Source organism: Montipora capricornis, chromosome 4, assembly GCF_036669925.1.
Source record: "Montipora capricornis isolate CH-2021 chromosome 4, ASM3666992v2, whole genome shotgun sequence".
NCBI lineage: Eukaryota > Metazoa > Cnidaria > Anthozoa > Scleractinia > Acroporidae > Montipora > Montipora capricornis.
In genome coordinates, this window is record NC_090886.1 from 53,134,487 (window position 1) to 53,156,986 (window position 22,500).

Sequence of the window (22,500 nt, forward strand, 5' to 3'; positions counted from 1 at the left end):
AATGCCCATTATAATATAATAGATAATTATAGAATTTGCTAGTGTAGATATAATATCAGAGTAGAGTGACAACTAATATTGTTTAAGGACGTTCGCACGAAATTCTTTCAACATTGATTTTCTTCTGAAACTTTTACCTCTGTAAGATGATGAGTTAGTTATGTCTGAAATGTAAAAAAAATGGGGGGACACCCACTTCTTTTTTTAGAGAACATGTCCGGAAAAACACCCAAAATGTTACAAAATGGGGCTTCGTTATCGAATAAGGCCAGTGTCTGTAAATCCAAATATATTGCAATTAAATCTCTGAACTGAAATCTTCTCTGCCAAATATTGTTTAAGTGGACTAATTAAGTGAATTTAGTCAACTGGTGAGGTTCCCTTAAAGATCAAGTTCGCACTTAGCGACCACAGTTTCACGCGCCTTGCAGCCGCAAGATGGCAGGGTTTGATGTCCCGTGGTCAGAAATCTTGAAATTTTTTGAACTTCCAACATTGATTCTTTGGTCATTTTTGGACAACGTGGAGGTAACTGTAAATAAAATCCATTTCTGGAAAGAAAAATAGGGGTCACCGAACGTCCAAGACCGTTAAATCCAGGCAGTTCTCATTTTATTACTTAGCGCGCGCCCTCGTGTATGATGTGGCGTGTGCATTTGCATGCGCAGTAAGGATGCGCAGAAACAATTGGCGCGAACGTCCTTAAAGCAAAGGATGTGCTAGTTGAACCTCCTTTGTTATATTAAAATACCTTGAATGATGGAATTTGATCTTCTGGTTTGATCAAATTACATCCAAGTATGTAACTCCTTGGTTCAACCATTTTCTATTCTATTCTATTTTTCAATCATATCTGAAGATGCACGCTGGCCCCACTCTACCCAAGAGCCATCATACACCCTAGTGTCTGACTTTCCACAAAGATATGATGCCAATGCGAGAACACAGGCAGTAATTCCAGACCCACAGGTTGTAATAAGTGGCTTCCTAAGATCAATTCCTGCATCTTCAAACACTTTCTTTAACTCCTCTGGAGTTTTCATAACCTTAGTTTCTGGGTCCAAACACTGAGAGTAAGGCACACTTTTGGAGCGTGGAATGTGACCAGATGGGAAGTTTGGACGTGGTTCTGGATCAGTGGCATAAAATCTACCAGCAGATCGAGCATCAGCAACATGACAACATTCTTGAGATATATTGGCCTTAACAAAGTCAAAGTCACAGAACATTCTAGTATTCAAAGAAGCTTCAAATAGGCATCCATCTAATAAAGAGAGATCAGAAATTCATAATTTATTTAGAGTTTTCCAAGCCAAAGACCTAACAGTTAACAAATAAGTGCAGATTTGAATGGTCTTCGCTTTTTCAGGCAGATTGCAACTGTGAAGATTTCACGTGGTATTTCTCCAACAATTTTCAACAGCTAAGCATACAAATACCGTTGCTGCAGTTATATAGCCAAAGCGACAAGTTGTTATATGATTTTAGACACAGCCGTGTTGGGAGACCCAGGGGAATATAAAAAAATTGCTGTTGACAAGCGACAGTCCACTATCCCAGTGGGGCTCAGTTTGTTATCTTAGCATAAAGCGCATCTTTTGGAAGGTGTTTTCTTGTGATCGAGTAAACAAACTACCACCTGAGGTTGCTTGCAGTACTGCTGTTGCATTGATGGTGGGCTGAAATGAAACTTCAATCTTTGTCAATATTGATTCTGATCTGGAATTGTAACCGTGCGAACATTTTATCTCGCAATATTTGACTCAGTTTGGTGGGCTCCCTAGAATCAAGTGTGCAGCCTTGGGACCTTATAATACGGTGGGCAAACGAGAAATAGAAAAATGGCTCACATTGTGTGTTGGTCTGGAAAATAACCACACAGGAAGGAAGCTACCCACAATGGAATAAAGCAAGGCTTTCTAATAGAGAAGGTATCTTTGATGCCACCTATCATCATTAATGTATCAACCAGAGCCTCACTGGCTGTTGAAACAAAGGGTCTTTTGTTCCTGTGGTTGGCAAATTTGAATAACAAAAGCAATGTTTGTAGATATCTTCCCTACATTATTATCTTCTTAAACCTTTTACCGGGATTACCATACAAATCCTTATATTCTTGTTGGCTTCCCTCACACTGAGCTTGGGGCGCCTGTGGGTACCTCCCATATTCCATTCCATTCCTCATCTCCATACCCACATTTTTTTCACAACTTTTTTTTTCAGAATAACAACATTGAGGCATTTACCTTTAACCTCCGTTTTCTTTTCTGGGCCTGATTCGATTGGATAACCCTCGGCTAACCATTTCGGGAATCCTCCGTCCAAAATTGACACCTGTTCGTGACCAAATGCACGTAAAATCCACCACACCCGAGGGGCCGAAAAGAGTCCAGACTTTGCATTATTATCGTAGACAACGACGTAACTACCATTGTGGATTCCAAGGCTTCTCATGTAGTCCGAAAAATCCTTAGTGTTTGGTAACATGTGTTCGTACGGAGAAGTCTTATCACTGCAGTTGTACACGTCGAAAAAGCTGGCTCCAGGAATCCGATGAGCTGTAAATTCGCGCCTTGCGTCGCGATTTTCCGTCGGGAGATGCCAAGACACATCCAAGATCCGGAGGTGCTTGATCTTTTGAAGCATCATTTGGCGAAGCTTTTGGGCTTGAATAAGGGCTGTGGAATGCATTTTCCGACGAAGGAACTATCACCAGCGTCAAATTATGTAACACGCAGACAACCAGGAACTACGCATGTTCACACATGGTGTAAATGAAGTGCAAATCGGAAGGGGATACGGAATATAACCTGCAATCAGGAGCCTTTTCTTTAGAGAACGCGCGCCGTCTCTAAAAGAAAAGTAAGCCTGATCGCAGGTTATACGGAATACAAAATAGGTATCCTGTAATATTCTATATGCCAGAAAAGTGGAAAGTGGCCCGTAGACGTCACCCTATCCTCTTTGGGTCCACTGTGAATGAGGTTGGATCAACCTCGTTCCCAGGGCTTTTCACCGCGACTCTCGGCGGTGAAAAGGCCTAGGAACGAGGTAATGGACCAACATACCCCTCCTCCCTTCCCCTGGTGTGTAACGCCTGGCATATTTAAGCTTTTGCATAGGGTGGGGAATTCCTCTCCAGTGTTAAAAGGGAACAGATTGAAGTCAAAGTAGAGGATGCAAGACTGCAACCCAAACCTTCACTAATGCTAACATTAGGCCGAAACACTATGCTTTAGATAAATGTTTAAGCATAATGTTAGCATTTTTGTTAAGGTTTGGGTCATGTTTCACTTATGGTAAAACAATGACAGCAAACCCCAACCTGTACTTTACTGCACTAAAAGCCAGAAAACTAGAAACATCCACAATTCGCAAGAACTACAACAACTTACCCACTCCTAGTAGCCTGTACGCTCTGCTATAATCCCTACACCCATTCGGAAATGTAAACTGCAAAATGGATCTGACCTTGTTATTCTGGATATAAAGACTTGAGAATGGTGATGGCATTATCAAGCTAAGGCAGTCCACATTACGATAAAGGAAACTTAAAACTTACTTAATTCATTTTGCTTGTTTTTTCAACTGCCTTGGTGCAAAAATGCTTCTTTTAAAGGAAGAAGGCGCCCGGAGGATGTGTTGTATGAATGACGGGGCGCGACCGTGAAGCTGAAATATACAGTGAATATGAAAAATCCACATTGTTTACCGAAGTCAAGTTCTTTCGAGACGTCCCACTGGCATTGAATGGGCCGGGAAACAAGCAAGTCTTTTGAAGATTTTACCGAAAGGCAGATGAATATTGCGCTTCACGGTCGACAACTGATGATATGTTCAGCTTGGGTTAGAAGATTTTTCCGCTGTGCTTTCGGAGTTTTCGGAGTTTGCTTCCGAATGATGTAATTTCATGACACCCAAAATGTCGAGAAAGTGGAACGAAACATTGCAACAACCAATTAAAACTGTTGAACAACAGAAAAGAAATGCAGAAAAAGGAAAGAGAAGCATGAATGGACACAAATGGACAATATTGAAACGGACTGCATTTGGGTAATCTTGAAAAAAAATCGGCCCAACGTTTTTAAAGACTAAGGCAAACTGCCAGGATAAAGTATACAAAAATTTGGTTTTATCAACGGAGTTGATAATGTAAATTGGCCACCGTACAGAGATTCTAAAAGCTGACGTTTCGAGCATTACGGTGGCCCACAAGAGACATGCGGCAAATTAAATGGAGTTGCTGCAAATGAAAACATCAAAAGTATGCGCGCGCACTGAAGGAAGGCAGATACAAAACACAAGTCACAGGTCATACACCTTATTCCAAAATGGCCGCCATTTAGATATTATTTTGTTTTCATTCAAATAAGACCTTGATGCCTCGTTCAAGGCAAAATATTCTTTTGAATTTTCAGCTCATCCATTAAAGCTAACCTTCGGCTTAATTGGAGGCGCGGTGGCCTCATCGTTAGTGCGCTCGACTCCGGATCGAGTGGTCCGGATTCGGGGCCTGGCCGGGGACATTGCGTTGTGTTCTTGGGCAAGACACTTTACTTTCACGGTGCCTCTCTCCACCCAGGTGTATAATTGGGTACCGGCGTAATGCTGGGGCTAACCCTACGATGGACTAGCATCCCATCCAGGGGGGAGTATAATACTCCTAGTCGCTTAATGTTACTGAAACCGGAGATAAGCGCCGGCCTGATGGGCCTTCTGGCTCGTAAGCAGTGACTAAGCTTAATTAGGCCTAATGTTAACATTTGTAAACAGTTAGGGTTGTCTCTGTTTTGCTAAAACAATGACCTGTGACCTCTGTTTTGTACCTGTCCTTCCTTCAGTGTGCGCGCATACTTTTGATGTTTTAATTTGCAGCAACTATTTTAAATTTGCAGCAACTCTATTCAATTTGCAGCAACTTTATTTTATTTTCAGCAACTCTTTAATTTGCATCATGCCCCTTGTGGGCCACCGTAAAGCGTTAGCCCGTCGTCAGAGCGGATTCGCTCTGACAAAGGGCTCACGCTCGAAACGTATGGTGGCCAATTTACATTATCAACTCCGTTGATAAAACCAAATGTTTGGTTATCCAGTGGATAAGTTGTTGTACTTTTCGTGTAGTATTCTTATGCAAATCAAACACATTACCCTTTAAATAGTTCAGCACCAAGACTCACTTCGAAACCGAGACAAACAACAACTCGGAAATGGTCCATTAAGATTGATGGAGAAATTCTTTATGAAAGTCTGGCAGTTGCAATGTGCCTGAAAAGCACAGTGCATTCAAGCCTGCAGTTTTCTTTGCTGTTGTGATCTTTGGATTGGAAAATCATTAATTTTGACGTTCCCTCTCCTTATGATGGACTTAAATGGACGCTGAAGCATGCTTGAATACAAAAATGTTCTGTGACTCCAACTTTGTCAGGGGACAACATTGTCACGTCACTGATGCTCAATCTGCTGGTAGATTTTACGCGATATCCAAAATTTCCCCTGGTCACATTCCAAGATCCAAAGGTGTGCCTTACTGAAAGCAATATTATGGGATCCAGAAACTACGCTAATGAAATTCCCAGGAGTTAAAGAAAGTGTTTGAGGATGAAGGAATTGCTCTCGAGAAGCCTCTTATTACAACCTGTGGGTCTGGGAATGGTTATAAAGCTTGAAAGGGTATAAAACTTGGTACTTAGAATTTTGAAAACGATACCATTTCACCTCATGACTCAAAACATTTTTAATTATTAACAAAAGGAAGGGATACGTTTCCTATTCTTAGTGTTTCATTTTAATCTATATTTCCTTCTTTAGCTTTGCCACAAATAAAAATTACAAGCTCACATAAGTGATACTAACTTTGAGACACGATCAGGGGCACCCAACGAGAATATTGTTCAAAACCACTTAAAAATACAGTTGTTAAACGTATTTTAGTATTTAAACGGTAGATATAGGCATATTTTTATCCCCTAAAATTTTTTCATCAGTTCGGATCTCCTAGCTGAAAGTCTAGTGATTTGAAAATTATAAGGATCAAAACTTACCTTTTCGAAAATTTCAGGCAAAAAAAAGGCTCCCGAAAAGTCTAGGTGACCTTTTTAGGGTAAAATCCGTTAAAAATGGGCAATTATACCATTTTTCAGATGTTCGAAAATAGTAGGACAGGCAGGCAAGCAAGAAATTTTATAACAAATGTTCCGAAAATTCTGGATCTCAAATCGTCTTCCGAACAGATATTTTCCGAAAATTGACGTTGGGTGCCCTTGACACGATTGGGACAAAGACAAGGTTATCTGCAACAGCGTAAGCCAATTTCTGAAGGTCCAAGAAGGACAAGCTTAGAAAAACGCACATCATAAAATTTTGAGTGAAATATATCATACAACAAAACCACAAAGGATTGCAATAACAGGGCACAAAATTAATGGAACAAAATGATTGACAGTTCGCTCTTAACTTTGAAGTCCTGTAACTGGGAAGAAGTTTATTGTCTCTTCGCCAAAGACATGTTTTTTTTACATCACACTGTTGCAATAATAGTAGTTTAAAGTGCACTCCATACTAGTTATATTAAATACCTACAATAATGTACATAAAATTACTTAATCAGTGACAATGGTAATGATATGCACGCAACAATAAAATCATTTTTTAAGTTGTTTAACTATTATGTACAATATTCAAGTCAATGCACTAAAATGATGCTTGCTACAGATTCCTTGTCTCGGAAAATATTGCTTTTCAAATAGATTTTTTAGCAATTACGATGTACTTTAAGTACAGCAGTAAAGTCTGTAAAATCCCTGCAACCCATTCAAGATAGGGATAATCTTGGACATAACACAAAATGGAACGGCTACTCTATCTCCTGAAACACAACTTATTCAAAGCACGTCAAATTTTCATAAAGATCACCAAGTATTCCCTTACCTATCACTTCAACTTCAAGACCAGTTCTACTTCAAGATCACTTCTGTCCAGAAATACAGGCGGTAATTGTGACTTAGGTATTCCTCAACTTCTCTAAGTTCACTCACTCCTCAAGTAAACAAAAATTCTTAACACGATCTTGACCCTACTGCCAACTGTTCTACATATATCCCAGTAAAGAGCTTAGACAATCTCTAAAATTTGTGCGCTATAAAAATTAATTTTTAAATTATCATCATCACCACCATCATTATTATCATCATTGTTGTTGTTATATAATGCTACCTACTAGCAAAACCAATATTGAGTTATCCAGTGGATAGTGATTTATTGGGTGGAAACAGACTGCTGCGGGCGGATACTCTCGATAAGGATAACCTCTGGTATCCTTCCCTTTCGTTGAATTAATGAATAAAGTCGGTATTATTATAGCGCTATGCATCGTTTGACCAACCGGCAATCATGTTATTTTACAATAATTTGTAATCTTTTGTAAAAACAGTGACAGCCTGGAATTCTGTATTAATCTTCAGTTTCCACGTCATCAGGATATTGTTGTCGCACACACTCATTGGGTATGTACCGTGTGCCATTAAAACCTTTGAAGTATTTCCCTATTTCAGGATGTGGGTTAAATGGCTGGTTTGGATCTTCTCTTAAGTTTACTGCAATGAATGTATTACAGAAAAAAATGAAATTAGCCAATTTATTTTGCAGATAAACAGTGGCTCTCAGTGCCAAATAAGATTGTGCCATTCTCCGTCAAATTATAACAAAAATATGATTTGACCCAAGGTTTACATGTACACACTTCTGGAAGAGAAAATCTTAGGAGCCCACGCAAATACAACAAACACTAGGAATTTAAATTGGATTGACGATGTAAAATACATTGCAAATGGTTCTTATAAAGTCTTGCAAATACTTCTTAAGGCAAAACCGCTCTTCAAAAACCAACCTACGATATACAGTGTCCAAATTAGTGCCTCTGCGCAAAAGACAGTTGACACTTGGACAAAGTAAATTCAAGTGACACGCAGGTGAGAAAAAGAAAAGAGACTTAAATTTTCAAATGAGCAACCAGTCTCAAGGAAACTGTTTTAAAAAGTGTTCAATTGTTTTGTTCTTTCGTTCCTTTGATCATTCACTCCCTTGCTCCCTCACTTACTGCACCGTGAAGCATCAGACTACATGTTCCATGAACAAAACTTGGCTTACCATGTGCTGCATATCTTTGTGTGCAGTCATCTCCAAGAACATTATAAAATGGCTGATTTCTTCCACCATTCGGTAAGTTATCAACACTCATACGTTGAATCCATGACTCATCCATTTGACAAACGGGATCCCAACCAAAGATAACACAACCATAATGGTACCTGAATAAACATTACCAAAGCAAAATTACTTTAATCTGTCAAAGGTGTTGTTCCACGAGGAAAGTATTGGTTGCGTTCATACTCACAACTTATGTCTCATAACCATTCCAACTTTAAACTGAACCTCGGAATTCCTGGGATCAGTTTTTAGTTTCTGTAAAGAAGACATGAAAGGAAATATGGTCACCTTCATCAAGATCCTTGTACAGTGGAATGCTCAAATAATGCCTATAGAAATGAGTTTACTAATCAAAACGAAGTCTTCTCCACCACTAGCCACCTCCACTTCGGTGAATAGTGGGTAATTAATATTATTATTGAAAGGTTTGAACCAAACTATATGCTGTGGCAAAATTTGCTTCTGGGTATGCCATACCGGTTGGTAAGTGTTGTCAGCACAATCCTCCTCGTTCTTCTTCACAGTAGCTTGCTCAAGAAGACTCCTTGCAAGTTCTTTGCGATGTGAAGCACCGTTCAGTATCTCTTGACAACTTTCGATTGCCTGAATAAGTTATAACATTCAGCACTCAACATGTTACAGTTTTCTCAATTATTAAGGAAATACAGGGATGTTCAGACTAATCAAGGACAAGGGATGGGTGGGTAGATAAGACCATAATGAAATTGTGCATTCCCAGTAAAGTAAAATAAACATAAGAAACAGGAAAGGCCAATGAGCAAACACTGTAAATTTACTCTGAAAGCTGTACCTCCTCTAAATCTATTCCCAGATGAACTTGTGTCCTCACGAGAAGAAATCGACTGTCCTCATCATTTGGGTCAAGAAACAGTGCAAGATCCAGGGCAGAATGCAGACCTGTTAACCTGCAAAACAATGTTGGGTTAAGAGGGTGGTTCCACCGCTTCACACATGGACAAACTACTATTATATGATTAATTTTGAGGTGAAAACACTTTGATAAAGGTAGCATTGTTTTCTTCTTAGAATTCCTTTTGCAATCAATGTGCAAGTGTCCAGAATAAATGGAGGAGTTATTGTCTGGAAAACCGTAATTTTTACACGGTGGGAAACTAAAACATGAAAATGTGGTTTTATCAAACAAGTTGATTACTGCAATTTTCAAAATTCTGCGGAATCTAACCTTCAATCGCTAGGGGCCAAACTGCATTTTGGCTTCCATCAATCGTATTTCGAAACATAGCTGGGAAGATCGACTCCACCTCCTGACAGTGAATGCGAGTTTTTGTTTGTACGGATTCCATCACTTCCCATCTGCATGGAGTTTGAATGTTAGATTGTACCATGGAAACAGAAGATGCTGATTGGTAGGTTATGTCATGCATCAATTGAATTTCAGCAAATAATGGTTCTTGGTTTGGCATCAGAAATTTGATTAGTGGAAGCCAAAATGAAGTTTGGCTATTGGTGCTTGAAGATGAATTCCCCAGAATTATAAAAAAATTCAGTAAAGTCAAACTGCCTCTATAAATAAAGCCAATGACTGATGATTCGAGCCTCGGCACTTTGATAGGGAAATCAAGGAACTGAGCGGTGTTTTTTGTAGGATAAATAGGAAGTGGGGAGCCAAGCCATTGGTGGAGAAATGGGAAAAAAACAACAAAATTAAATTGTTTGTTAATGAAAAACATTTGAGGGTCAAAGAAAGTTTGGCTAAAAGAAGAAATGTTCCTGATCTAGGGTCTTCAATGGTCCATCCATGAAAAAAATATTTAAACCCTACTGTGAAGACCTTAACCATTAGGGGTGATGGTGTATATAGGGATGTAAAAAATAATTTTTGTTTTTGCCTAAGAAATTGAAAGCATGGGAAGTTTTGAGTGTGAGGTTTGATTCTCGCTCGGCTTTGTTCTCTCACTACCACAATTCTTAGACCTGGCTGAAGCAAAAGTGTTTGTCTTAATAACCTTCTTTAATTGTCATACAAGTATTCCATATTCTGGCTAAAGTTACTCTTGGCTAACTTATGGAAACCAGGAAGCACGTTAGGAGCCCGGCAGAATTTTTCATACCAGGGGTTTCAATGAAACTTGAAGTTTGGTGGCTGCATGGTTTGAGCAGAGTATCTGAGTGCATCAACAAGGGTCTTAACAGCTCCTTTGTCTCTGGGTATCTCCCAGATGCCACATTCCAAAATCAAAATTGACGATCATGTTTAGCCAACTTCATGTTGTCATAATGTCAAAATGAGTTTCAATGTTACAGGGAAAAGAGTAGCCGACTTCTCCACGTGAAGTGGCTGTTGCTTTTCATCAGCAGGCAGTGCTTGCTAAAACCACTCCATGCCATGTACATGATTCTTCAAACAATAATTGCAAAATCTTGCAAGCAACAGTGGTTATGTTAATTTCTAGTCACAACAAGCCACCTGTTATTCTGCTGTAAAGTCCTATAGCTGTTGATGATGTTGGCTACCATGCGAATAAATACCTAAAAAATGGCCAGACACACATCAATCAGTAAAAAGATGACCACTGAAGCCCTAATAGGAATCTCACTCCATCAAATTATGGGTGCCACTTACTGGTACATATAGTTCTGAAAATCCAACAAGACTGACTATCTTTGTTTAATCTATAAACTATAAACTATGACTCTTAGGGTTAGGGCCACATTGATCAAGATCTCTGTTTCTTCCAAGAATGACGCCCAAACGTTCATCTCAGGAAAGGGGATCATCACCAAAATCTGAGGTACCTGTCTTGGTGTAGCTTTATCAAAAAAGTTGTGATTGATCGAACTAGAATTTTCCATGTAAAGCATCTCCTGGCATTGCTCCTTGGAAAGAAATCTACCGCCATTAAAACAGTCAATGTATTTGTATGCAGTTTCATCAGCTGCCCTTCCAAAACAACAGAAAAAAAAATTACTGAGACAATTAACCCTTTAAGCCCCGAGGGGTTCCCCATTGACGAGTAAAATCGTCTGGCGTTAGACAGAGTAAAATCTATAAGTGCCATTTGGCACTATCGGGGCTGAAAGGGTTAAAAACAATTCACAGACGAAGGAACTGAAAAATATCCTCACTATTATGTACATCTACTAAGGACAATAATTTTGCTCGTGACCAGGTTGGTTCTGTCCCCTTTGGTACTAGTCTGGGAGAAGTTGTTCAAAACCCAATAAGGCCAATCCTGGATTACTGCATTAATACAGAAACTGCAGCCTATTTTACTGATTTTATGTCATTTCAAAATTATTTTGACTTTAACTTTTGTTTTCATCAGAATAAAATTACATTGATAGGGCTTATTTCAGGCAAATTCAAACCTCAGTTAACATTTTACCACAGATTGAAATTTAAGGTTACTGCTAACCTTTTCGGTCTCGTATTTTGGAAAATGTTAAAAAGCTACCATAAGATAGCTCATTATATTTGTTTTCTTGTAAAAAAGCAATTATTTGAAAATGTTTTTTTCTTCCGGAGTTATTGCAAATTTTGTGTTTTTCGTGACCAAAATGTTAATCCCCCAAGGTGTTATGAGATGTCAACACTCGTTAACACCCGTACAGTTTGACGCGGGAATACATCCTGATATCTTCACTTTATCGCGTGTTGAGTTCGCCATTTATTTGTAGTCGATGCGGTTGTGTTAAAAGAATATGCGAGGCGATATCATCCTTACTAGGCCATGAAACGCATGAAATGAGGAGAGAAGTCGAAACAGAAAAGTTCTCCAGGGTCTAAAAAAAAGGAAGATTCCATCGAGGAAACAAAGAAAACTCAGCTTGCTGCTAGCGACAAAGGCTAAGTGTGCAATTAGGTATAAATAATCTATGGGTAATGATGCAGCGCTGAATGCCTCTTTAGGGGGCCTTATTACCTCAATTTTCATTGGTCGGCAGCATCATAGCGGCATGACCGCATTCACACCCACATTGACAAGGTGTGAAAACGTGTAAAATCTTTTCAGCCCGAAAACTTGGGGTTAATTCTTCCAGGAATAGCTCCTCTTCAAATGAATTTATAGGCTGTGTTAAGATCTATTTGTCAGATTTTTCCGAAATTTGGGCAAAATGATCGTCGGATATTGGTGCACGAAAGGGTGTCAAGCTTTTAAAAAATTTTAAATATTTTTACTTTGACGTGTCTCTGCGTGTCCCAAAATGGACAATTTTCTATTGGTCCACTTCAAAGTATATTTTCTTGGACACCAACATGAAGATCCTAAAAGCCCAACACACTTTGGTAGCCTATAAAGTGCTGATTGATATAGTACAGTTTGTTTGGTTGTGTGTGATAATGCGAAGGTGGGTAATTCAGCAAAGTGAACATGTATGGTTTTGAGTTTGAAGCTTCGTGCACGCGCTAAAGAAAGCCATAATAAACAAAAATGTTCATATATTTGGATTCTCCATTTTATTTATACCCTTTTCAGTGATATATTGGTTGCTGGAGTTTTACCAAAAATAACGCGTTTACGAAAGGTTTCCTGGAAGGCACCCCAAAAGGTTAGCAGTAACCTTAATATTATTAACTGGGTCCTGGAATACCGATGCTTCCAGAATGATAAAGAATATTTCCTTAATTCTTCATTAGCCATGGTCACACTGCAGACTTTTTACCTGTAGGTTAACTCTACTTGTTGACAGTTTACCTCGAGAAACTGATATCTTTCAGCCTGACCGATTTTTCCCCAAGTACTATTTACCTGGGGAAATTTTATCACCTGGAGCTTGGTTATGTCACAAGAACAATATAGTTTCCCTTGACAGCTACCCCAAAGTGATAGCAAGGGAAAATTCATTTACCCAGGTATTTAACCAATAAAAGCTTGTCTGCAAATGTCTTAATTCAGATTCGGACATACCACACTCTGTGAGGTCATCTAGTAAACATTATTTTTTTTGCTGCCAGTTAAAATCCTTTTATTACTGCAAAGTGCGAAGATGATGGCAAAATTCAGAGCAGGATTGTAAGTATTTGTTTTCGTTTAGAATTTGAAATTTCACTTCATTCTTAGTGAATCTATTTTTAAATGAGCAACCGTTTTTGTTGCAAAAACAGCTTGTATTCTCAAGACAAGCCGCAACAAGATTACAACAGCTTTCAATTCAACTCTCGCTGTGAGGAAGCCATCCAGAACCAAATCTGTTTTTTCCCAGTCTGGCAAACTCCGCCATCTTGTATGGATTTCCTGCACATGCATTCTTTCAATACTTGAAAGTCTTAAAATAACTTTAAAATAGATTGAAGTACCAGTATATAATTATAGAAAATGTCTAGCAGACCAACATAAGCTGAGTTATCATAATAATAATAATAATCATAATATATAGACTCATCCAATAATTTGTACATATGTATATCATCACTTACTCTGGGTCCAAGTTTGTTTTCCATCGCAACATAAAATGGCTGGGAAAATTTACCTAAATTAAAAAAAAAAATATTATTATTTAATGATGTAAAAGATACACTAAAGATATCTTACACTAAACACAGTGTGTGTGGATCTAATGAATCTTACATGCTGTGCATTCATGATCCCTGTTTTAATTAGTTTTCACATACTTACAGTACAATTCCCAAATGTCATTTCATTTTGAGAGAACCAATCATGTATCCCTTCCCTAGAGGTATTATTTTAAACAATTTGTTAAGCAAAACAGTCATTGCATTAGCATTTAATTGAGTCAATCAACAAGAGAGAATTTTTTAGACTCACAGGTTCTACGCTTACTCCAATTCTTCTGGCAACTGCAGCAAACAGGACTGATAAAGTAATGGGGTTACCACAACGATTGTTTAACACCTGCAATCAGAAATGCAACATTTTGTCGAGTATACGATAAATAAATTTATTGGATGACTTAAACATACTTTTTCTTGCAAGAAGGAAGAAATTACCAGTACGTGTTATCACATGCATAATGTACTGATTCCTGTCAGTAAATAATAAAATTGTAAGATACATGTACATGTAGTTTCTGCAGGGTTTTCTCCTCAGGTACTGGTCGGTTTTCATGCATAAAAACAACACATTATTTCACATTCCTTTGAGTTCAAGTATGTGGTCTCATATTTACCTTACCTCAAGAGTAAAACTGTGTGTGCTCAAGACAAGCTGACTTATAAAAAAAAAAAGGACATAAGGAGTGCTAGAGGGAATTCTCACCTCATGAAGCAATGAGTTTTCCTTTCTATAATACTCATCAACATTCCCTTTAAACTGCAACTGTTGGTATAATACATGCTTTAGACAGTCCAGTATTCTCAGAGTAGCCGCAGGATGTGTGACAGCTGGAATGGCTTTAGTCCTTCTCGCTATCCTTTCTTCCAATGGGCTTGTGGAATTACTGTTGATGACACTTCTGTTTCCATGAAGACTCTGCTGCACCATTTGAGCAATGTTGTCAAGTTCCAATAAAATGCTTTGCTCATCTATGTCCTCTTCATTGAGAATCCATCTGGCAATCAACAAGGCACCTTCAAATATATGAAAATTTGGACTGTTTTATCAATTGAAAGAAGTCAATAGAGGATGAAATTACCCTTGCATAACCTGCGATCAGGCCCATTTTTAGCTTTGCTCATAATATGTTCTCTTGAGTCGGCGCTCACTAAAATTGGGCCTGACCAAACGTCTCTCGTGAATTCTGGACAGTTGGCCAAATTTTGGCCAACCAAACTCGTGATGATTGGCTGTTAAAAAGCCGGAAGTGAAGACTCCTTCCTGATAGCGTACAGCTCTCACAAAGTCCTCTTGACTTATCTGCCATTAGGGTATGAAGAGTTTTCCCACCTATTTTCTTACAGTGACAGCACAACCCTATTTTATTTTTATAAACTTCGTTATGCCGTCTCGCACGTATCATAACTTGTGCAGAATCTGGTTTGAATCTCTAGAAAGTCTTTATCAAGAGCGAAATTAGTGATTCCATTGGCAAGCTCTGTGGCCGTGTGGTCAAATGTACTTAACGGCTTCCCTGTTGTTTTGATAATAAATAGCGAAAGAAAAGCAGAGAAACAGGTTAACTGGTTGATTCAAATGGCAATGAAAGTGTATATTGGTTTCCTGGATCAAACAAAGAGTTGAATTGAAACAGGAGGAGATGCTGATAAAATCGCAACTTACATGGATTGAATGTGTAATGGTGTTATGAAAACTAAGACCCAGCTAAGACCAAAGACTCCCGGGGTCTGAAATTAAGACCAGGATCTTAGTTTTTGTACTACAAAATCTAAGACCCCAGGGTCTTGAGCATTAGGTCTTAGGTCTTAGTTTTCGAGGGTATTAGTTTTTGTAACACCCGAATGTGTAACATATCTCAATTATCTGTGAACAGAAACCCATAAGGGTTGAAACGTGTAACACGCGTTCACAGCTTCCGAATATTCAGTGGGAACTGATTGGTTTAATGTTTCAGTGCTAAGTACCATATTTGGAAACCCCTCGCTCTTGTTGTTCCAAATATGGTACTTAGCAAATTGAATATTCAGAAGCTTGTTCCCAGTACACAAGGGGCCGTTACACGTTTCAACCCTTATGGGTTTCAGCATTTAGGTTATTTCAATTGCAAACTTAAAATGTCAAGCTTACAATTTTGCAAGATTGCATATTCGGTGAAGTTCGGAAGAATTACTCTGATCGGGCTTTAATTGGCATTATATAATCGAAAGGTACATAAAGTAAATTTCCCTATGCTTGAAATTTGTAGTTTGTAAAATGGAAGCCAAAGGTTTGCATTGGAAACTTTCGTTTATGGCAACAGAGACAAAATTCCTCCCACGGTTAATTTGTCAAAACAAAACTCGCAAATATTGAGTAACAGAAAGACATCTGATTGACCGATGAAGGACATGTCAATCAATCAAATAAAGTGGGTGGAAGGAATTTCGAAGAAGAATTTGGTCAGGCTCTATTAATAGAGCCTGATCGCAGGTTAACCCTTGTGGAAAGATTAAGTGGCTGATGTTTAGTGAATTGAGGAAATTTGATCTATGTAGAAGTGGTGGAGATATGGCATTGGTGGAGACATAATAACGAAAAACAACAAATAAAGTACTTGAATAAAAAGGACTCACTGACTCTTTAGGGAGTGAGAGTACCCTCAGGCTTATACAGTAAAATGAGATGTTCTACACTACATGTATGTGGTGTTCTGAATCCGTTTTTTTTTTAAAGAAACTAACACCTTTGAATAGAGAATGACAGATATCCCAAAAATTAATGAAGTCAAAGAACAAAATAAAAACTTTTAGTATACTAAAACAACGGATAGAATCAAAGGTGTGCTCTAATTGGCTACGCAAACTCTGAAAATCCTTTGCTATTCATCTCAGTGTCAGTGGCTAGTGGCGGGTATTTACCTTGACGCTTCACCACTCAATAAATGTTGCCCACTAGCCGCGACCACTTTTGTTTTTATTATCAAGGGTATCCCTTGGACTCAGACCTGTTCTGGATAGTATTATAATAAACCTAGCTTCTGTTGTTCAAAAGGTGGATAATGCTATCCACCAGATAAATCACAATCTAGTGAACATAAACTAGCAAAACCTATTGAATTATCCGGTGGATAGCACTATCCACCCTTTGAACAACTGGCACCTGGACTACTTTTCATTAATGTCTCTGTTCGTTATGTTTTGTGTTAACCATGCTAGCTTCTAGATAATTTTATGAGCAAAGATTGACTCTGGTTGGTGTTAATGGGGGAGCACTGCCTTGCGTTAGGATAGCCTGTGTGTCTGTGCGACTTCTGGTGATTGTGTGACAAAGGAACCTCACTTATCTCCAGCCAGCACTACAAGCTGAATAAAAAAGAGCATGTGCTGGATCAGACAAAAGTACCGGTTAGCAGGCAACATTGAAAAGGCAACACAGCCAACAAGCTTGAGGGAAATTGCTGCACAGACTTAACTGCACCATACAGGAGTGACCCAAGTTTGAGTGCATATAAGAAGGCCCCAATCTTCACTCCAAAGGGAGGGAGGGAGGGAAACAAATCATAAAACACAATAATGTACGGAGTGCTAACTCCGCTGAACAACAGAACATAAAGTGACCTCTATATAGCTTTTTTATGTTTTTACAGCTAGACAAAATTAATGTCTCCTGGCATGACCACTTCAAAGAGCTGTTCTACAAACTTGCTGTTGCAATGTCAACTCTTAGCTGTGAATAGAGCTTTGAAAGAAAGTGCCAAAGCTGTGGATCATACTAACCTGCTTGTGACAACAAGGCCATAAAGTTCGAAGCTAGAATACAGTAAATCCTTAGTGCTTGCTGACCTTGGATTGCCCAATCGCTTTTAGTTATTGAAAATAGAACTGCCATGAAAGGGCTACAGATAACTACATTTTACTTGCGTGACCATAAAATTGCCTTTGAATGGATTACCTTAACCCATTGACCCCTGGGGGTTTCCCATTGACGAGTAAAATCGTCTGGCGTTAGACAGAGTAAAATACTCTGGCGTTAGACAGACAGAGTAAAATAGTCTGGAGGGTTTAGGCCAGTTTGGGTGTCAAAGCGTTAAGAACATCCAGGCTTATAGGAAATAAGTGCTAGCTTTATAAATTATGTGCTTACTAACATGTACCTACATTGCTCAATAATGGTGTAGATAGTATGGAAAACATAGATCACTCTCAAACGGGCATCTCATTCTTTAACCAACGTTTTCAAGGATGAAAATGCTTAAACTCTTTACCCAACATGTTTTGTGAAATTCCTGCTTTCAAGGTCAACTAAGCCACTTTTCATAAACTCTTCTACCCCTAAGGAGTTTCCCCGCTGACGAGTAACGTCAACAGACTACTTCAACAATTCGGCAGCCATTTTGATTTAGAACTATAATTGTTTAAAAAGGTATTATGAGATACTCAGGGCGCAAATTAATACTGTACCTTAATAGCTACTGGAACAATATAATTCAAAATGGCTGCCGAATTGAGCTTCTGGTATGACAAAATAGTAGTGAAAATAAAACAAGGTCAACTGAAATGTCACCTTTTTCCAGGTGTTGCTGGTTATCAGGTAAAGCAAGATACTTCTCCCATTGAGACTTGAGTTGGTGTACTTTGAGATGTGATTGCACCTTTCTTGCATAATATCTGTGGGTCAGATTTACCTTGCTGGAGACAAAATGATATATCACCTTGGATTCAATGATATAAATTTTTAATTAACATGATCAATCCATAATGCAATATTAAAGCAATCAGCTGTTCTACTGTCATTAAATTAATATTCATGAAAGTTAATAATTTCAAGGCAAATGAAAGGTATAGATTATATATGAGAAAGGAACACATACTGTGCATTTTTACCTTTCGACACACCCATCTGAAAAATTGGTTTTTGCCCTGAGCGGGACTCATGATTACTAGTCGGGCATGCTAAGCCACTACACCATCAAGGCTACCACGCTGGCAACGCAGCAGATTAATGAGGTGACTTAGCAGCGAGGGGATCCCTAGGGCCCAACTTTCCTAGTAATCAGGGAGGCGTGGGTTCGACTCCTGCTTTCTCATATATAATCTACACCTTTCATTTGCCTCGAAATTATTAACTTTCATGTGTTCTAAACCCTTTCTGGGGTTTTAGAGGCAAGGATACACACTCAAGTGAAGGAAAGTTGGGCCCTAGGGATCCCCTCGCTGCTAAGTCACCTCATTAATCTGCTGCGTTGCCAGCGTGGTGGTCTTGATGGTGTAGTGGCTTAGCATGCCCGACTAGTAATCAGGGAGACGTGGGTTTGAGTCCCGCTCAGAGCAAAAACCAATTTTTTCGGATGGGTGTGTTGAACCTTGGTAAAAATGCACGGTATGTGTTCCTTTCTCATATATAAATTAATATTGTATCGGTTAACTTCCTGCAGTGATCTGAGGTCACTTTGACCATAATAAACTATGAAAATAAAATTAACACACTTGTTGCATATTTTTTATATAAAAACAAACATAACTGAATTTGCAGCAGCAAGCAACTCAAGGCTGGTGCTTTGGGGCATTAAAGTGACAAACTTTAGGATTCACAGTATTGTAGAGCTCATGTCACTGATTTTAACAGTGAATTTTAAAAGTAACAAATTGAATGTGTTATCCTGTTTGCCAGCTGTTTAATATTACTAAACTAACCCTGAGATCTGGCCAGTTCCTTATGCATCTTCACTATCATACCAACAAAGAATATTAATTTTGTGAGGGAGTGGCACTTAAGGAGTGTTCTAGACACTCACCTCAGCAGTAAAGGACTTCCACGCTTGACTTTGGTAGTTGGAAGCCCAATGGTGTTGCCAAGCTGATAAGGAAGGCCTAACAAGGCTGAAAAAGCTTATGATAATATGGACTCATCTGTATATTCGTCCACTGCCCACTTTGCGATATGGCTGCTTGCATGTATAATAATGGACCTTTGCAGGTTAGTGATCACATGGTACTAAAACTGCCATACTGGAATGCAAATTGCCCACTGGGACATCTAAAACAAAAAAAACTTATATTATCTTGCTTCGTTTAAGATGTCCCAGTGCGCAATTTGCGTTCCAGTATGGCGGTTTTTTTACCATGTGATCACTAACCTGTAAAGGGCCCATTATAGGGTTGATATTAGAGCATGTCACCTTGCTTTTTAATACCCATACCCAGCAAGGCTGTGCGTTAAAATGTATCACCTTGCCATTCATTTTTTTTAGAAATGGGATGATTACAGCCAACATGACCCCAAAAACCCTATCCACGACTTACATTTTCATATCAAGCCAGTCTTTAAACATGGAATCATTGACTACAGAATAAAATTAATGGTATATCCTTGACATACGCTTAATTTTAATTTAATCAAGTTATTATAAATTAATTAATATTATTCATACATACTACCACAGAATTATTAAAATACTGTATACCATCGTAAAATTATAAACAACAGATTGAAGTGATTCTTGTACTTATCAGAAAAATTCAGGCGGCCAGCTTCAATGGGATTGGAACCCATGACCTCTGCGACGCCGGTGCAAGGCTCTACCAGCTGTGTTATGAAGCCACACAGTTGGGAGCGGGTCAAGTTATTGGGCTCAAGTGTTCCTGTGAAAGCTGCCTGAATTTTTCAGATGTCTATATGAGACAATTGCTAATAATTATTGTCCTGATATGAGTGCGAGCATCACTGCAATCTTTTGTCTAAAACCTTCACTTCAAATAAACATTTCTTTCCTTCAATATTTAACAATTATCCGCCGAAGGCGAAGTGATTATTGGTGTATTAGTATAAACACACAGGTGATTATTTCAAAAAAGAGGAAAAAAAAAACATTTCAACTCGAAATCATCTTCACTTACAGTGGCAAAATGACTACTGGCAGCAATTTTGTCCGTCAAGGTGATTATCGGCTGATAATCCGAGATAGTGAGCCAATGAGAGCACGCAATTTTGTATAATCACCTGTGTGTTTATACTTATATAAATGATTACTATGAATATGAGGAGAAAATGTTTGCACATACCAGTATGAAACAATCTTAATTGTTTTTTTTTTTGTTTTTTTGTATTATTTTTTTTTTTTTTTTTTTTGGGGGGGGGGGCGGAGGGGGTGTTAGGGTCAAAGAGTACAGAAATCCAAGAGGGAGTGGGGGTTGAACCTAAAAAAACTTATTCATGGGGTCATTTCCCAAAAATTCTAGACCTGTAACACTCTAGCTACATCTGAGTCTGAAAAAAGTAGAAATCTTTCTGTTTACATATTTGCTATCTTATGTACTTCAAATTATCTCAACAGGTTCTTTCATAAGGGTTTTGCTAAAAACAGACCCACGGCCCGCTACGGCCCAGCGGCCTGGAGGCCCAGTCCTGATTTTCCACAGTTTTTTTGTCCAGCGATAAATCCACACGCATGCACAGATCTGCATCGGGTTTGGGCGTGCAAAATGGACGACGGTGAGTTTGAAGTCGTTTACCATTTAATCATTTGAATCCTTGTTTCTGTTTGTTGCATGTTGTTCAGATAAAAACGTTTTCATTCTCTGTTCATTCGTCTCTTTATAGAAACGGATAGCACGATAGAGGACTTTCTGTTATCGAATGATGTAATTTATTTTCAAACCATACTGTGAAAGTGAAAATATCAAAATTTATGAGATATGTGAAGTGCGAATCTTTATTTTTTTTTAAGTTTCAGAGTTACACAAATAAAGCATGCAAACGCAAATCTACCGCCGTTCATAACTGTTGCCTGCCATTGCACTGAATTACAGTAAGATCATCTGATTACAAAGTGAGAATGTGATTGCCTTAGAAACTGACAAACACAGCTCGGTGACAATTTGCAGTTCACATATCTCATTTTGTAGGTTATCAAATTTTCAATCTCAAACGGTGGTTTGAAAATAACTAATATCGTTTGAGAATGGACTTCCTCTCTATCGGGTTATGTAAACAGACGAATAAACAGAGAGTGACAACATTTTTCACTTAGCAACATACAACAAAAGAAAGGATCGAAAAGGACTGAAATGATTATTAAAATCATGATAAACGAATTCAAACTCACCGTCGTCCATTTTGCACGCCCAAACCCGAGGCAGATCTGTGTTTGCGAGCGTGGATTTACCGCTGGACAAAAAAACTGTGGAAAATCAGGACTGGGCCACCGGGCCACCGGGCCACCAGACCGCCTGGCCGTAGGGGGCAGTGGGCTGCAGGCCGCTGGGCCGCGGGCCTGCTTTTAACAAAACCCCTTTCATAATTGCAGAAAATACGCAAAAAACATGTGACAACCTAAAGAAAGCAGTCGTAATGAATCTCGTTACGAAATGCGTAATGACCCTAGCGACTCTTTTATTACTTCAACTGAGAATATGTACAATAAACATTTAACTCTAAAGAATGCAATGCCGTGTAACGATCTATGCATTATGCTGGATCAACACAAAGAATGATAAGCAATAACACACCACTGTTCGCACAGATCAAACAACGTTCACAAAAGAATTCTCTTTAAAATGGAACTATGGTTGGCCAAACCTAGTATGATCAGCACTCAAACTATTTACTTCAAGTCTAAGTATACTATATTGAATAAATTTAATTTAACCCTTTCGATTTTTTGGAAATCCAGGTGGGAGGGGATATTTTGCTAATGGTAATGAAAATGAACTTATATAGGGCATTTTCTATTGACATATTCAAATGCGCTTTACAAGCAATTGATCTATGGGTGAGATCAGACATCATCATATGCAGGCACCGCTGGCACCTGCTATAA

The 22,500-nt window shown here is 38.6% G+C and overlaps 2 protein-coding genes across 3 annotated transcripts in view; both read right to left on the bottom strand.

Annotated features, from left to right (window-relative positions):
- Positions 1-685: 685 nt before the first annotated feature.
- On the bottom strand, positions 686-2,788 carry LOC138047391 (3-mercaptopyruvate sulfurtransferase-like). Its single transcript, XM_068894230.1, has 2 exons — positions 2,247-2,788; positions 686-1,264 (listed from the first exon to the last, which is right to left on the bottom strand). Exons 1-2 carry the CDS (start codon positions 2,689-2,691, stop codon positions 837-839), a joined length of 873 nt encoding a protein of 290 aa, XP_068750331.1. The 5' UTR covers positions 2,692-2,788; the 3' UTR covers positions 686-836.
- A 3,835-nt stretch (positions 2,789-6,623) lies between these two features.
- The window catches only part of LOC138047392 (F-box only protein 21-like), a 17,039-nt gene continuing 1,162 nt past the window's right edge, over positions 6,624-22,500 (bottom strand). For both annotated transcript variants that reach the window (XM_068894231.1, XM_068894232.1), the window contains exons 3-13: positions 18,246-18,370; positions 14,406-14,716; positions 13,956-14,042; positions 13,607-13,659; positions 10,984-11,128; positions 10,655-10,716; positions 9,017-9,131; positions 8,683-8,808; positions 8,393-8,460; positions 8,146-8,306; positions 6,624-7,592 (exon numbers count right to left, since the gene is read on the bottom strand). In XM_068894231.1, the coding sequence (XP_068750332.1) occupies positions 7,450-7,592; positions 8,146-8,306; positions 8,393-8,460; positions 8,683-8,808; positions 9,017-9,131; positions 10,655-10,716; positions 10,984-11,128; positions 13,607-13,659; positions 13,956-14,042; positions 14,406-14,716; positions 18,246-18,370 (1,396 nt within the window). In that variant the 3' untranslated portion in view covers positions 6,624-7,449. The remainder of the gene's footprint in view (positions 7,593-8,145; positions 8,307-8,392; positions 8,461-8,682; positions 8,809-9,016; positions 9,132-10,654; positions 10,717-10,983; positions 11,129-13,606; positions 13,660-13,955; positions 14,043-14,405; positions 14,717-18,245; positions 18,371-22,500) is intronic.

What these genes read in the sequence shown, in the direction of transcription:
- LOC138047391 (XM_068894230.1), bottom strand. Translation starts at nt 2,691, where the DNA reads ATGCATTCCACAGCCCTTATTCAAGCCCAAAAGCTTCGCCAAATGATG. An exon ending in AAAGAAAACGGAGGTTAAAG is followed by an intron (nt 1,265 to 2,246) that starts GTAAATGCCTCA and finishes TCTCTTTATTAG; the next exon opens with ATGGATGCCTATTTGAAGCT.